The 16,127-nt window shown below is 53.7% G+C and overlaps 1 protein-coding gene across 4 annotated transcripts in view; it reads right to left on the bottom strand.

Moving 5' to 3' along the window:
* Nucleotides 1–16,127, bottom strand: part of Plekhm2 (pleckstrin homology and RUN domain containing M2) — a 39,725-nt gene that overhangs the window by 3,404 nt on the left and 20,194 nt on the right. For 2 of the 4 annotated variants that reach the window (XR_005881462.1, XM_005081088.4), the window contains exons 2-15: nucleotides 15,899–16,005; nucleotides 15,512–15,621; nucleotides 14,941–15,040; nucleotides 14,308–14,395; nucleotides 11,926–12,112; nucleotides 10,140–10,199; nucleotides 5,454–5,682; nucleotides 2,418–3,311; nucleotides 2,240–2,309; nucleotides 1,924–2,014; nucleotides 1,585–1,649; nucleotides 1,151–1,239; nucleotides 457–589; nucleotides 32–222 (exon numbers count right to left, since the gene is read on the bottom strand). Coding sequence is in view for 3 of the 4 variants with exons in the window: in XM_005081088.4 (XP_005081145.1) it covers nucleotides 32–222; nucleotides 457–589; nucleotides 1,151–1,239; nucleotides 1,585–1,649; nucleotides 1,924–2,014; nucleotides 2,240–2,309; nucleotides 2,418–3,311; nucleotides 5,454–5,682; nucleotides 10,140–10,199; nucleotides 11,926–12,112; nucleotides 14,308–14,395; nucleotides 14,941–15,040; nucleotides 15,512–15,621; nucleotides 15,899–16,005 (2,414 nt within the window). In the remaining variant the exon portion in view is untranslated. Of the gene's footprint in view, nucleotides 1–31; nucleotides 223–456; nucleotides 590–1,150; nucleotides 1,240–1,584; nucleotides 1,650–1,923; nucleotides 2,015–2,239; nucleotides 2,310–2,417; nucleotides 3,312–5,453; nucleotides 5,683–10,139; nucleotides 10,200–11,925; nucleotides 12,113–14,307; nucleotides 14,396–14,940; nucleotides 15,041–15,142; nucleotides 15,393–15,511; nucleotides 15,622–15,898; nucleotides 16,006–16,127 lie in introns of those variants that run through there. The other 2 variants (XM_013121255.3, XM_040757493.1) reach the window with 2 other exon arrangements.

Raw genomic sequence — 16,127 nt, 5'->3', positions numbered from 1 at the left:
CCCCTGGGCCCACCACTGCTGGGGTTCCCACCTGAGCACCACGAAGCAGGGCTTCCAGTGTTCCTTGCCCAGATAGGAGGTGCCAGCCTTGTAGTGCAGCATGCCTTCTTTGGTGATGGCGCCCTCAGCCGGTGAGCAGTGGCAAGGCGCAGGGCCCAGGGCCTCGTCCATGGGGTCCTCCCAGTGCACAAGCCCATAGAAGTGCACAGTCACGGAGGAGGCCTGCGGGTTTATGCAACAGACAAAGCAGATAAGGCCCTGCCTGGCAGAGCCTCAGCTTACCCATGACCCAGCCTTGGAACAGTGATAACAAGGTAACCTCAGGACACAGCCAAGTGGGCAAGAGAACACGCCCAGGAGCGAAGCCCTTCCCACGAGGTGACTGAGAAACGCTAAAGGCACCATTTGCATTGTTTAGCCTTAACCAACGCAGGCCAATGCTGGTGTGTCACTTACCTCACATTTGGATTCCTGGGCGACAAATTTGGCCAGTGCCAACTTCTCCATGGTGGCATCAGTCAAGACGCTAGGGTAGGGTGGTTCCCGGCAGCCTTTGATCATGGCTGACTTCAGAGATGCCAAGAAGAGCCTGCTCGGGGAGTGTGATTTATTGTCAGAGGCCTGGGGACAGGTCCTGGGGGGCAGGGTTCTGTCCTGAGGACTCCTGGCTCAGAGCTAACAGAAACTAGGGGCTGAGGATGCTACAATCAGGTCAGCAGTGAGGTCAGAGCCCTGCATCCCTGGATGCTGCCTGGGCAAGGCCTGACCATTCCTAGTATCCAAGGGGCCTTGAATTCTGAACGTAAAGGGAGACTAGACAAAGTGGAACTTGACCATTCCGATCAGTGCAGATAGGACCTCATCTGTGTAGGTCTCATGTCTGAAGTCCAGGGCATACCCAGGACAGCAGCCTGGCTCTGTGTCTCCCCTCCGGTTGGGTCCCTTTCCTCTCCATGGTCCTGAGGGGCTGAGGTCATCTGGGCTGATGTGAATCAGTCAATCAGTGGCTGTCCACTTCCCTGCCTCTCTGAGCAGAGCACAGGCTCTTGGGGGGAACAGATGGGTGTCTGCCTATACCCCTTAGCCAGGGCTGTGTCAGTGGCAGATGTTGCTTCTCCTGTGCTGTTGAGGGGTGGGGGCTGACACTCACTCAGCCAGGGCCACGTCAGCGGTGTCCAGCAGAAACTGCTTCCTGCGGTTGGTGCACACCAGCTTAACCGTCTGTTGGTCGAGGCCGACCTGCCAGAAACCACACAGGGCTTGGCCACTGCCCACTATAAGGGGCAGGGTGGTCAGGGTGAGGACTGGCTGGGATTGGGAAGGAAAAACCACCCGTTTGGGGCCACTACTAGGAAGGCACCTGACCAAGGTCTGGGATCTGGCATGAGTTCAGGAAGATGGCCAGGCATCTGGTGTAGGAAAAGGCGTCCTCACACTTGACTCCTATCTCCAGCATGTGCACAGAGGCCTCTGTGGATGTTGGAACCCATACCCAGGACGGACCTTGTTCTGCAGCTCTGAGCATGGGTGGCCTGAGAAGCCTCATACCCAGGCAGGTACACCAGCTGCAGAGCCTGCACTCACCGACACATAGTCAAGTTCATTGTAAGAAACAGCCTCTTCCACCAGGTATGGCTTCTCTGTGGCCCCTGAGAGAGGAGACCACAACACCTATTACCCTGGCTGGCCTTTTCCCTGTCCCCCAGCCCCGTTTCCTAAGACCCAGCCCCATTGCAGAGGAGAGCCCCTCCTTACCCTGCCACGTGACGTGACAGTGTAGCAGAGAGACAGACAGGGTGCTCAGCCCAGCTAGCAGTACCTCCCGTGGGACACCTTGTCATCAGTGCTAGTCTACAGTGGGGGTAAGAGGGGCTGGGGGAGGGGCGCTCCACCCCACCCACTCTGGCCTGGAGTGGCAGGCACCTTTCCGAAGCAGGTAGACGTAGCAGTCGGTGAGTAGCACGTACAGCAGCTGCAGGTTGCCCTCCATGTGCCCTGTGCTCATCCGGATCATCTAAGAGCCCAATCAAATGGGAGTCAGCTTGCGCGCCTGCCCTGTGGACCGCGTGCACAGTCAACAGTGTGGGGTGACCCGCCCCGCCTCTGCTGTGTTGCCTGTGGCTCCCCGGGTCGGGGACTTGTGCGCCTGCCCTGTGGACCGCGTGCACAGTCAACATTGTGGGGTGACCCGCCCCGCCTCTGCTGTGTTGCCTGCCGGTTCCCCGGGCCCGGGACTCACTTTGAAAAGCTGCTCTTCGTTTTCTCTAAAGACATGGATCATCAGCAGGAGCAGGTGATTGTTGTCAACTCTGTGACAGGGACAAGGGGCGGCAGGCGCAGGGGTCAGGCAGGAGGCCACATGCCTTTCCCACCAGCAGGCTAGACCTCCCGTCCTTGCTGGACTGGACAGCCCTCACCTGAACTCTGAGGGGTGTGTCATCTCCAAAGGGCTGCCCTGGCCCTCGTCCACCCCGGAGTCCTCAGCGCTGCTCAGGCACGGACTGGGCTGGTCTCGCTTGAGCTCTCCAAGAGCCTCCTGGGTTCCAAGTTCAGGCTGGGACACAGGCTCAGACACAGGCTCCTGGCTGACCAGTGGCAACTGGGTGTCCTGATCCTGTGGCTCGGGCTCCTGAGCCTCCCCCTGCACATCCTGATCCTGTGGCTGTGGCTCCTGAGCCTCCTCCTGCACGTCCTCTAGGGGCTGAGGTGCCTGTCCCTCTCTTCTTCCCCCCTCTTCTTGGACAGCAGTCGCAGGGCTACCAGGAACATGCAGCGGTTGGCTAGGCCCTGCAGGGTCATGGTGGCCGCCACCTGGTGCAACAGTACTTGGACTCTCGACCGTAAAGCGGTAGAAGTCCATTGAGGCTGGAAGCCCCTCACTAAAGTCGCCAAATGGTGGTTTCTCCGGGGCTTCCCCGGGAGAGCAGGTCCGAAAGGACTGATCTGGCCGGTCAGCGTGGGAATGCCATGTGCTTGGGTCCAGCTGTCCGTGGAGCTTGTCAATGACCTTGCTCAGGGGCTGTCCCAGGCACTCCATGGAAGTGTCCTTCATCTCCGGGATCAGCAAGCCCATTTGGCTGAGCTCAGAGTGCTCACTGCTCTCAGTCGCACTGCAGGGCCCTTCCCCTTGCTCCTGCTGGGAGGCAAGTGCAGGATCTGGCAAGCCCCGCCCCAGGCTTGGGGTGCCCACAAGTCCGTCACCATCCCCCTGCCTAGAACATTTCTGGTGGCCAGAGGTGGGGTGCAGCAGGCCTGCTTCCTCCTCCAATTTGGTCTTTTTCTTCTTACCAATTTTCTTCTTCTTGGTGACCCTGTGACGCAGTGATAAGAGAGGGAGTTAATGCTTTAGTACTCACTGGGTACAGGCTGGGTCAGAGAGACAGCCCAGAGCAAATGCGGTCCTGGGCAGTGCAAGGTGACAGACCTAAGGTGTCCTGGTGCCGGCAGACATGGGTAGGAGGGACCACCAAGAGAGGCATGAATAGCTCCCGAGCAGGCCTGCAAATTCTAGCTGGTAGAACTGAGGTAGCAGCCAGGCCAGCTAGTACAAACGTATGGTCCCAGCACTGGTCAGGTAGATGCAGGAAGATTGTGAGTACAAGGCCAGCCTGGGCTACACAGTCAGACCCATCTCAAAACAAAAGGAGGAAAAAGAAGTCTGAGCTAAGCCAGATCTGGTAGCACAAACTTATACTCAGCAATTGGAGGCAGAGGCGGGGGCCATTTAAGGCTAGCCTGGTCTACATATTGAGGTTCAGGCTAATCAGGGCTACATAGTGTGACTTTGTCTCAGAAAACTAAACAAAGCAAAACAAACCTAACTGAGCCAGCTACGCCTGCCCAGGAAGCAAACTTAGGCCACCTTTAGTTGGACCAATGACTCTACTTCCCTTAGGATGTGAACAACAGACCCTTTCCACTAGGTACCACTGGGGAAAAAATGATTTGCCCAGAAATGCCTCTGAGTTTCTGGGTTTATCATCTTGGCCCTACTCTTTGGTTCTAAGATGGCTGGGATGGGCCCAGCTAAGACACTTCAGGGCTGAGTCTCTCAATCTCCCATGTTCTTTAACCAACCTGAAGGGGACTTTGTGTGTGTGTGTGTGTGTGTGTGTGTGTGTGTGAGAGAGAGAGAGAGAGAGAGAGAGAGAGAGAGAGAGAGAGAGAGAGAGAGAGAGAGAGAGAGAGAGAGAGAGAGAGAGAGTGTTCCAAGCCCAGACCCTAGGGAGTAATGCTCCTGCCTCAGGCCAGCAGGTATGACAGGATATGGGGCCTCTCTCCTCATTTGGTGTGGAGATTTTTCAGAGCAGGCCTGAGGGAGGTCAGAGCTGAGACAGCTCTGGCCAAGAGACCTCTCCTTTGCATCCCTCTGTCCATGTGTCAAAGACGTGAACCATGAAGCAGGCTCAACTAGAACCAAAACTGGAGAGGTCTCAGAATGTAAGATGACTTCCCAGCACTGGGAGGCTGGGGTAGGCGGCTGGAAAGGTTGAGTCTAACCTGGGCTTCATACATATATGGTGAGGCCCTTTCTTACACAACAAACATAAGAAAACAAATACTCCTGGGAAGCGGTCTGACCCAAAGGTGGTTTCTGGCCCTGGACGGGCTAGACAAAATGCCCAGAAGTTAGCCAGCTATGGCTGCTGCCCAGGTCAGTCCCTTCAGGGCTTGGACCTTCCTCCAAGATGGTTGCTGTGTCCATCTCAATTCATGCACGGATACTCTAACCCACAGGTGATGGTGCTTCTGAGAGGTGCTATAGCCATGGGGGCAGAGACCTCTCAATAGGACCATGGACCTTATGAAAACAGTCCAAGAGAGGTTTCTCCATTCTGACATGCAAACATACACAAGATGAACACAAGCAAAAATGGAAAGGTTCCTCCCAGGAACCGCAGGTTCCTCAGCCTCCAGAGTAAAGACTTGGTGTGGCCGGTGAGGTGGCGCATGCCTTTAATCCCAGCATTCAGGAGGCAGAGGCAGGTGGATCTCTGTGAGTCAAAGCCAGCCTGGTCTACACAGGGAGTTCTAGGACAGCCAGGGCTTCATAGAGAGACCCTGTTTTAAACAAGAAGCCTGGCCAGGCGTGGCGGCACAAGCCTTTAATTCCAATACTCAGGAGGCAGAGGCTAGAGGATCTGAGTTTGAAGCCAGCCTGGTCTACATAGTAAGTTCCAGGATGGCCATGGCTACACAAAGAAACCCGGTCTCGGACCCCCCAAAAAAAGTCTGCTCTTCTGTTGTTTCTGCTACCTGTCTCTGAACTTGGTTACAGCAGCCTACATGGGGCAGATCTTCTGAAGCCTGTGGCCTACATGATGTGAAGGGGCTTCTTCGCAAGTCAGTGATGTCCCCTGCTCTTGGGGAAGCCCCTGTCTGCCCTGGACTACACGGTGAGCCCAGAGGTGGACACTGGGTGCCAGGGGCTCCCCCACCTTCTCCCAGCTAACCTGATGACTTCAAGCTCTGTACAGGCATCTGACTGGTCTGGGGCCTGTGCCTCTTCCTTCTCCGGTGAGGTAGCGTGCACAGGGGTGGTGTCGGATGATGACACAGCCTCGGGCTGCTCCTCATTGAAGGGGTTATGGCGCTGGGTGGGGCTCTTGGTGGATGTTTTGCCACTGGTCATGTCTGAGGCCGTGGAGCGGGGGCCACTGATGGTATCTGTGAGGTCTCCATCTGCAAAGATAAAGAGACAGGACACAGACAGCCTGTCAGCCCACCAAATGGGCCCCAGAGGGTGCCTATCTCAGGGGAGGTGGCCCAGTTCCTCCCAGGGAAGCCTGATCATGGTGGCTCTAATTCAAGAGCAGAGGCCCCAACCCACAGGACATGCAATTGATGCTTTTGGAGCCAAATGATGGGGACACCCTCTTCTCTGTCCCTGGGAGCCCTTAGTACTCACACTTAGCCAAGTTCAGTTAAGGGTCCACAATGTGAAACAGCTTCTAGGCATAAGCCATGGGCAGGGTGACTGATGCTTATCCCAGGGTGGCTGGGACCCCAAGAGGAGACAGATTGCATATCTCCTGGGATAAACCCAGAGCCCCCTCCTGTAAGGATTGGGGGTGCCCAGCAGCCCCTCAACACCACTCCCTGTGCAAAGTGACACCCAAAGTTCTCTGCAAGGCCCCTCCTCCGCAGACAACATGGAATAAAGGAAGCCAGAAGAACGGAAGAGAAGAGGAAAATGAAGCTGGGCTGGGGAGCGCAGGGGAGGGGGCTGGGGAGCGCAGGGGAAGGGGCTGGGGAGGGGAACACAGGACTCAAGGCAACAGAGGACAGTGACAGACAGATCAGGGACAACAAAATGAGATGCAGAGAGGAAGGGGTACAAGGGGCTGCCCCCCCAAGACACTTCTCAGGCTCTTCAGAGATATTGACTTTCCCCCCAAAATCTAACAGCACTCCTGGGGGACAGAGCCAGGCACCCCTCTTAGGGTGAACTGGAGGATGCTGTTGCCTTTTAGTGAGGAGCTGGTCTAACTGGCCTCCATTCTAACTCACTGGAATAGGCAGATGGAGAGCACCATGGGGGGAGCACCATGGGGGGAGCACCATCGGGGGGGAGTACAGGGGACTATTTATCTGGCAGCAGATGGGAGCTGCCCAGGCAGAGCTGAGGCCTGGGACCAGCTGGTGGGACTGCCTGGGTGAGGCCACACCTACTCCAGTAGCTGGCATGTGCACATCTTGCTGGCCTTTCCCTGAGCAGGAGAGAGAGGAAAACCTTCCCTAAGCACACGGGAAGGCCTGGGCCTTCTGGCTGACACAGCACTTTGTTTCTCTTTTTAAGTGGTTGTCTTTTCTCGTTTTTATCTTTTTGAGATGGGAGGAGGGTCTCACTACGTATCGCTGTCTGGCCTGGGACAATCAGCCATCCTCCTGCCTCAGGAATGGTTAAAAGTAATGACATTTCTGTCAGGTACATGCTAGGGACACTCTTCAGTTTTCCTGATTGGAACCTAGCTATCAGAAGAAGGAAGCCATGCCTCTGGACTCCCCAGAGGGCTCCCACAGGGGTAGAGATGTCAACCCCTCTCGTCCCCTCAGCGCTTGTAGCTGCTTGTGGGAGGGGTCATGGGACGTGAGTGAACAGATCCCAGGACCTGGTAGGTGCCTGGATGTCTAGCAATTTTAAAACGAGGACCATAGATCACCCTACCCAGCCCTGCTCAGGACCCCAAGTTTGGAGTGGCCCCCAAGTCCTGCTTTCCTCCAGGCTCAAGGAGACAGTGGTGCCTTAGCTACGTGAGCCACCACAGCGGGCCAGGGAACTCTTCAGTGCTGAGGAGCTTGGAGAGTCACTGTTGCGCTGACTATAACCCTGACTGGGCCTGGCCCAGCCTGAGCAAGCTAGGCTATTAGTTCCTGGGCAAGATCTACAGGGCTGCAGAGGAAGGTCAGAGGTCATGGACCGCCTGTCAAGTGACTGTAAAAACCGTGTCAGGAAAGGGTTAGTGGTTAGAGACAGAGGGAAAACCAACGCTGACATTATGCTTCAGAAGAGGCCAAGAGGAGAAAAGATGTTAGGTGGAATTCCAGGTCTCACACTACCTGCACTCAAACACACTCCTCAAAGCTACCCTCTTGGCCGAGTGACACAATGGATCTCTTAGTGTTGGAGCCCATGTCTCTCACACTCACATCACATGGGAAACATCAGCTCTTGTCTACTGCTCAGGTCAGCCTCAGGGAACCCCACCTCAGGCAAGAAGGAGTGCCTGGGACAGGAGTTCTTTGGGAAGGGAGTCTGGGACAGCCTCAAATCTAAGGAGCAAGCATTAACTGGACCAAATGGGAGTCCCCAATTGGAGTAAGTCCTGCAATCTGGGACTTCCTGTGTCAATTTGGCCAAGCCCAGCTATGGGTCACAGGCAGGAAAAAATGCCCCCAAAATGCTGATGCCCAGTGGACAGAGTAGAAAGCTTAACTGCTTTAAAACTCTAAAGAAAATCTCCTAATTGGAGGCTTTCACATTGACTCATTTATGGGGTGGGAGATCAGAAGATGCTGTGTGTGTGTGTACAGAGGTCAGAGGATGCTGTGTGTGTACAGAGGTCAGAGGATGCTGTGTGTGTACACAGAGGTCAGAGGATGCTGTGTGTGTGTGTGCACAGAGGTCAGAGGATGCTGTGTGTGTGTGTACACAGAAGTCAGAGGATGCTGTGTGTGTGTGTACACAGAAGTCAGAGGATGCTGTGTGTGTGTGTGCACAGAGGTCAGAGGATGCTGTGTGTGTGCACAGAGGTCAGAGGATGCTGTGTGTGTACAGAAGTCAGAGGATGCTGTGTGTGTGTGTACACAGAGGTCAGAGGATGCTGTGTGTGTGTACACAGAGGTCAGAGGATGCTGTGTGTGTGTGTACACAGAGGTCAGAGGATGCTGTGTGTGTGTGTGCACAGAGGTCAGAGGATGCTGTGTGTGTGTGTACAGAGGTCAGAGGATGCTGTGTGTGTGCACAGAGGTCAGAGGATGCTGTGTGTGTGCACAGAGGTCAGAGGATGCTGTGTGTGTGTGTACACAGAAGTCAGAGGATGCTGTGTGTGTGTGTGCACAGAGGTCAGAGGATGCTGTGTGTGTGCACAGAGGTCAGAGGATGCTGTGTGTGTACAGAAGTCAGAGGATGCTGTGTGTGTGTGTACACAGAAGTCAGAGGATGCTGTGTGTGTGTGTACACAGAAGTCAGAGGATGCTGTGTGTGTGTGTGCACAGAGGTCAGAGGATGCTGTGTGTGTGCACAGAGGTCAGAGGATGCTGTGTGTGTACAGAGGTCAGAGGATGCTGTGTGTGTGCACAGAGGTCAGAGGATGCTGTGTGTGTGTGTACACAGAAGTCAGAGGATGCTGTGTGTGTGTGTACACAGAAGTCAGAGGATGCTGTGTGTGTGTGTGCACAGAGGTCAGAGGATGCTGTGTGTGTGCACAGAGGTCAGAGGATGCTGTGTGTGTACAGAAGTCAGAGGATGCTGTGTGTGTGTGTACACAGAGGTCAGAGGATGCTGTGTGTGTGTACACAGAGGTCAGAGGATGCTGTGTGTGTGTGTACACAGAGGTCAGAGGATGCTGTGTGTGTGTGTGCACAGAGGTCAGAGGATGCTGTGTGTGTGCACAGAGGTCAGAGGATGCTGTGTGTGTGTGTACACAGAAGTCAGAGGATGCTGTGTGTGTGTGTGCACAGAGGTCAGAGGATGCTGTGTGTGTGCACAGAGGTCAGAGGATGCTGTGTGTGTACAGAAGTCAGAGGATGCTGTGTGTGTGTGTACACAGAGGTCAGAGGATGCTGTGTGTGTGTACACAGAGGTCAGAGGATGCTGTGTGTGTGTACACAGAGGTCAGAGGATGCTGTGTGTGTGTACACAGAGGTCAGAGGATGCTGTGTGTGTGTGTACACAGAGGTCAGAGGATGCTGTGTGTGTGTGTACAGAGGTCAGAGGATGCTATGTGTGTGTGTACACAGAAGTCAGAGGATGCTGTGTGTGTGTGTACACAGAGGTCAGAGGATGCTGTGTGTGTGTACACAGAGGTCAGATGCTATTTGGGGAAGATAGTTCTCTCCTCCCACCTTGTGGCTTCCAGGGAAAGAATTCGAGTGGTTATCTTGGTGGCAGCTCCTTTCCTTGCCACCTTGCTGGCTCCTCCCTGTAGGGAGTTTCAGCTCTGCCTGGGCAGTTTCTTCACTTGGAACTCAACCCATTAGGGAGAGCCTGAAAGGATCGAGCAGCTTCCATCTTTCTCCTCGATGCTCGTGTGGCAGACAGGAGTTTACCATCCCTGTTTCTCGGTGTATCGTTCCTTTAGAACAGGTTTCCCCTCCACTGAGCCAGGTCACATACACCATTAGTATAAGATGGGACTGATATCCGGAGGTGGCCTGCTATCTGTGCAACAGTCCCTTAGTGACTCCTGAGGCCCCCGTGGAAGGGCAGGAATGTTCCCTGAGAGCAGAGCTCCTGGGCTAGCTAAAGGCCAAGCTCCCCTACTGCAGAATTCCACCTACTCCCACACCAGCTGCGGCATCGTTATGACCATGGGCATTGTTATAAGTAATAAGGAGCTGATTCTGAAACATGCAGCAAGCCCGGCGTGGAAACGTCGCAAAACAGGAAAAGAGGGTCACAGAGGACTCTGTCCCACCTTCCCAGTCTGTGCTGGGTACAGACGGCACTGCTGGAAACACATCTCCAAAATCATAATCTATAAAAACGAGGGACAAAACTCAAGATTAGAAACGGGCAGTGGAAGGAGGGAGGTCAGGGCAATGGGTGGGAGACACGGGGAGAAGAGAGAGAGAGAACTTCCTACCTGTTCTCTAACGGCCGACTGTGACCTCGGCTGCCCTAGGGCCACTCTTTCCCAACCCAGAGCCTGTTCTGTCGCACAAGAACCTGAGTCTCCTCGCCTTCCGTCCCCCTGTGGCACTCGGGGTCCTGTCCTCTGGCTAAACCAGGCAGTGTAACCTCCATCCATGGATGGCCTAGCTGCTTCTTCAAGGCCTGCTCCTCTGACTCCTCCTCCAGGGTAGCTCATGAGGTCCACCCAAGGAGACCGAGAGGCTTGGTGCAAGTCTTTTTATTATTATTAGTTTGAGAATCATTTTCATGTAGCCAAGGCTGGTCTTGAACTTGCTACGTAGTAGAGAACAACCCAGAATTTCTGATCCTCCTGGCTCTACTTAAGTGCTGGGATTACAGATGTGCCCCATCTCTGTGTGTGTGTGTGTGTGTGTGTGTGTGTGAGAGAGAGAGAGAGATGTGTGTGTGTGTGTGTGAGAGAGAGAGATGTGTGTGTGTGTGTGTGAGAGAGAGATGTGTGTGTGTGTGTGAGAGAGAGAGATGTGTGTGTGCGTGTGTGTGTGGTGTGTGTGTGTGTGAGAGAGAGATGTGTGAGTGTGTGTGTGTGTATGTGTGTGTGAGAGAGAGATGTGTGTGTATGTGTGTGTGTGTGCGTGTGTGTGTGTGTGTGTGTGTGTGTGTGAGAGAGAGAGAGATGCATAAGCACAGGATTGCATGTATCATGGTGTTTGTGGAGACCAGAGGACAACCTTCAAGTCCGTCCTCTCCTAGCATGGTGGGTTCCCAGGATCCAGGATCAGTCAGGTTGTCAGGCTTGGGTGGTGTGGCAGGTGCTTTTTAGTCACCAGATCATGTCATTGGCCACACGCTTGGATTTATACGGTACCGGGGGATTGAGCCTAGGGCTTCTTCATGCACGCTAAACTAGCACTCCACCTACTGAACTACACTGCTAGCTCCAGCAATGCAAATCTTGCTGAAGCAAGTCTGAAAGTGGGATGCATGACCCATGGCACAAACAGAAACAAAGAATGAGGAAAGCCAGGCCTCAGGGGAGACGACCAGGGGAGCTGAGCGAGTCCGCAGAGTCCACCTCCCAGGAGGTGAGGTTGAGTGAATGAGCTCACATCAAGGAAGCCTAGATCTCACTGAAGTGGGGACACCTAAGGTCTGAGGAAAGCCAGGGATTTTAACAACTGATCTGAGCGGTAAGGCCACCCACGGCTTGTCAGTTCCAGGGGGGACAGGTCTGGCCATCTCTGAGCCATGGAGGGGCACTAGTAGGGACTGCCCTGCCCAAGAAACCGTGAGGATTCCTGCCCCTCAGACGGCCTGCTTCTTTGCCCTGGGCTTGTGCAGCCTCTGTGGAACCTGCTATAGGACAAGCTTCCCCAGGTGGCTGATGCTCAGCCCTGACTAGGGCAAGAGTTTCCAGGGCACAATGCTGCGACTCTTCCTTGCTCAGAAGACTGACGGTGGGCATGAGGCTAGAAACTTCTGGAAAAGTTAGTAAGGTTCAACTACAAATCCCAAACACCAGAAAGACATTGTGACTCAGCCAGACTTAGGAGGCTCCAGAGGTCACTTCAGGGCACAGGCCTAGTTCCTTTTGCCCTGGGGCCACGCACCTTCACTAGATGGGGCAATGGCGCTGTCATCCCATTCCAGGTTGGTAGAGGTGACAGAGTTGAAGGAGTTGAGGGACAGGCTGTCTGAGCCATGGACTGAGCTGGGAAGGCGGTCTTCAAAGTCCAACAGGTACTGAGGTTTATAGTAGTCAGGCATGTAGGGGGCCAGATCTAAGTAAGGGGCATCCTGGGGAGAGAGGAGGAAGAAAGGGATGTTGGGTAGGAACCTCAGGGCAGTCAGCAAACAAGGCTTGGCAAGCAGTCACCAAAATCAGGATGGGAAGGAAGAGGGGGATCACACACACACAGACTCAAACACACATATTCACTCACACACACACACACACACACACACACACTCATACCATATAGACTCACACACAGACACACACACACACAGACAGACAGACAGACGGACGGACAGACAGACAGACACACTCATACCACACAGACACACACAGACACAGACCAGACACACACACACACATAGACAGACAGACAGACAGTTGGGTGGAAGCCCTACCAGAGTCCACATATAACCAAAAAGGTTGAGTTGGGGATTGCCAGCTTGGGTCTCACTCCCCGTATTCCAAACCCCACCTCCTCAAAAAAGCCCACCAAAGGCCAGCACCTCCCTTGGGGGCTGCTCAAAACCACACCTATAGGCTACTTAAGACGTGTCAGCCATATTTGCCACGTGCTACCTCTACCACCCTCCTGAAGGTCACCCAGGAGTTGCTTTGCTCTGTTCATTAAACCTGGATTTAATAATTCAGTTTGATTGGTTTATTATATCAGTGTCGGTGGATTTCCAATAACCAAGGACTCTGAATTTATAACACACCACATACACAGACATACACAAACCACACACTTGCCACACCACACACACACATAGACTTACACACAGACCCATACCACACCACACTCACAAATACACACACAAACACCACATACATGAATGTACACCACACACACACACACCACAGACTCACACCACACCACACAGACACACATACCACACCACACTCACAAATACACAAATACACCACACACACACACACACACACACACACACACACACACACACACACACACACACGCCACACTCTTTTCTTAGGGAAGTCAATGTGCTTCAGGAATTAATTAGGAAGTAACTGCCCCAAGCAGTAAGGAAACAGTTTCAAAGCCTTGGACGTGATGGGTGTGAGCAGTGCACTTGTCTGAATGAATGTCTAACTGGGTCCCACCATCAGCACCTCAAAAAAGGAAGGGAAAAGAGCCCTGGGAACCCAGTCAGAGCAGCTAACATCTCCCTGATAGCTCTCAGCACTAGAATCTCACTTTCTCTGGTTTCTACCACTGACAAACCCCACTTCAGCCTGTTGGGGTGGGGAGCAGGGAAGGTGTGACGAGAAAGGGGCAGTTACATTAGTCTTGAGGAGCCCAGGTCTATGAGATGCTCTGGCCTCTTTGGGGACAGTATCGTCCTTGTATAGGCATTCCTTCATACTTCCTGTTTTGCTGTCTATGGTTTGCTACTCTAGTCTGGAAATACTAAATAGAAATTTCCAGAAATAAACAATTACTAAGTTTTCAAAAATTTTTAGAGGTACATGGGAGGCAGAAGCAGGCGGATCTCTGAGCTTGAGACCAGCCTGGTCTACAAGAGCTAGTTCCATGACAGCCTCCAAAGCCACAGAGAAACCCTGTCTCAAAAAACCAAAAAAGGCAGTACATTCTCTTAACCAGTAAGCCGTCTCTCCAGCCCCTGTGCCTAACTTACAAATTAAACTTTATTACACATACATGTGCAGTGAATATATATGAAATATATATATACACACACCTATAATATGTATTTATACTATATGTATGTGAAACCACAGTACATACAGGGTTTGGTACCATCTGTGACTTTGGGCACCTGGTGGACAGAGTCTTAGGAAGGGAGCCCTGTGACCATGGGAAGGTCTACGCAGTGTGTGGGTGTAAAGGAAGCTTGAGCATTTGAAGAGGGGTTGACAGCTCTGGAGAAGCACAGAGCCAAGAACACTCATCAGGATTCCAGGAATTTGCACCTCTCAGACACTCATGTCTTAAACACAAAGGTGAGTCCCTCTGAACAAAGACACTTGAGGCAATGTGGCTTTTCCTCAGTTGTGTAGAAGCCGGAAGACACTAAGCAGGAATCCTGGCCATGAGTACGCCATGAGAGAAAACCCCCTTCCAGCCAATCCCACTGACCCTAAAGGCGTCCTCTATCTGAACAAGACAGCCATAGCCAAGTTCAGCCACACCCGACAAGCTCCGACTAGAAAAATGAAGTCCTCCCCATCCCCCTCCTGCCTCCCTCCAGTATCAAGAGCCAAGGTGTCTCACCAGATCCAGGTCGAAGCGAATAAACTCCAGCCCTGACACCAAGGTCAGGAAAAGAGTCAGGTGATCGTGGCTGCAGACCAGGGCGTTCCTGCCAGACACAAAAAACAACCCGGAGGATTTGTGGGTCTGGTCACCAGCCTGGCTCAACCTCACCAGAAAGCCTACAGTGTTGAAATTGGACGCAGGACAGCCCACCCCTGGAGGGCACCCAGCTTATTCAGCCACGCCCCTCCCCCTCTCCTCCAGTTTCTCCTGTTCTTACTGGCTGTGAAGCTTACCAGTGTCTCCAGAGATGGGCATGGAACATAAGGCTTATCAGGCTGCCAGTGGCTGCTATGAACACTCTGTCCCTGAAGTGTCCCCAGCAAAGGGGAAGGCAAATGTTGGGCATTTGGTCAGCCTGAGGCCGGGGCAGACACCAGACTGTTCACAGGGCCCAGCCAGGACTCTGAGTACTCATGGAGGAAGCCACCAGACTGCCAGCAAGTCTCTGGCAGACTCTCTGCCATTACTGTCAGGCCCTTGGTGTGTGGTATCAAGCTAGGCCTCTGTTCTCTATGTGACAGGAGGCTTTGGGTTGAGGTTTAGGGAGCTGCGGGCCCAGCAAGAAACGAGAGTGTTCCAGACACCCACCTGACATAGTACTTCTGCAGCAGACCCAAGTTCTCCTGGAACAACCGCAGGTAGCTCTCCAAGGAGTTCTCATTGAGAGCCAGGTAGAGCCAGGCGCGGCCTGCAGAGAAGGCAGGTGTAACTCAGCTACTGAGCAGCTGTTCTCATTTGCCAAACAAAGGCCTGTGAGGAACTAGGCAGCCCAACAGCCTTCAGGCCAGACCTTAGCTTGTGGTCAGCCAGGAAAACCAGCCAGAGTTCAGAAGGCACGGTGGTGGCTGATGCCTTTTTGAGGTATTTGAGGATGCTGCCCCAGTTAGTTCTGCAGGCTAACATCTCACACGCTCTGCCTGGGGCTCCAAAGGAATCCAGTTTTCTTGTGGATCACGTTCCCCTTCACTTCAGCAGTGACACACCCACAGAGTGTCACGTGCAAGGGAAAAATGAGGCTTTGTAAAAGGCGGTGGCATGAGAACGCCCACTGCCACTTGACACTACAAGGCAGACAGACAGCTGCTCCAGGCTGACCTGGGCTGGCTCTGAGTCCCAGGGTCCCCACAGGGAGAGTACAGCTAGCCCTGGTTCTACTCACTGCGCCCCAGGTTGGTGGCCACATGCTGAAGCACCTCGATGTGCTTGATGGCCTCTCTGCGGGTGAAATGGACCACGAGCACCCAGTAGCCAGATGAGAGATCTTGCAATCTGTAAGGACAGGACAGCAGCGCTTGCTGGGCCTCGGTAGGGCGGCCTCAGGCAACCATCCCCACCCCAGGAGCTTTAACGCAGCCAGTCTGAGAGAGACAAGTCTCCTCTGGTAAGATGGCAAAAGGAGGCAGACAAGAACAGGAATGTCTCTGGGGGGGTGGGGGGACAAGAACAGGAATGTCTCTCTGAGGGGGGGGACAAGAACAGGAATGTCTCTCTGAGGGGGTAATCCCCCATACCTGACCCGCCAGCCCCAAGAGCAGCCTGCACTCACCCGTACAGCAGGGCATGGTCCAGGTGCTCACACAGGCGTTGCAGGACCTTGTCATGGTTCCGGATAGCAGGGGTCTCATCCTCACATGCTGCAAAGTAGCTCTGCAGCTGAAAGAGAGAGGATGCTGCTGCTAAGGAGAGCTGCAGGCAGATGGCGTCCTGCGATGGCCAGTGGAGTTGGCTTCCACCTGCCCTGCTGAGTGCTGATCCTGCCGGGACGTTCCAGAGGG

Source organism: Mesocricetus auratus, unplaced genomic scaffold (assembly GCF_017639785.1).
Source record: "Mesocricetus auratus isolate SY011 unplaced genomic scaffold, BCM_Maur_2.0 Super-Scaffold_100014, whole genome shotgun sequence".
In the NCBI taxonomy this organism is placed as follows: Eukaryota; Metazoa; Chordata; class Mammalia; order Rodentia; family Cricetidae; genus Mesocricetus; species Mesocricetus auratus.
This window is presented reverse-complemented; position numbering and strand designations above follow the sequence as displayed.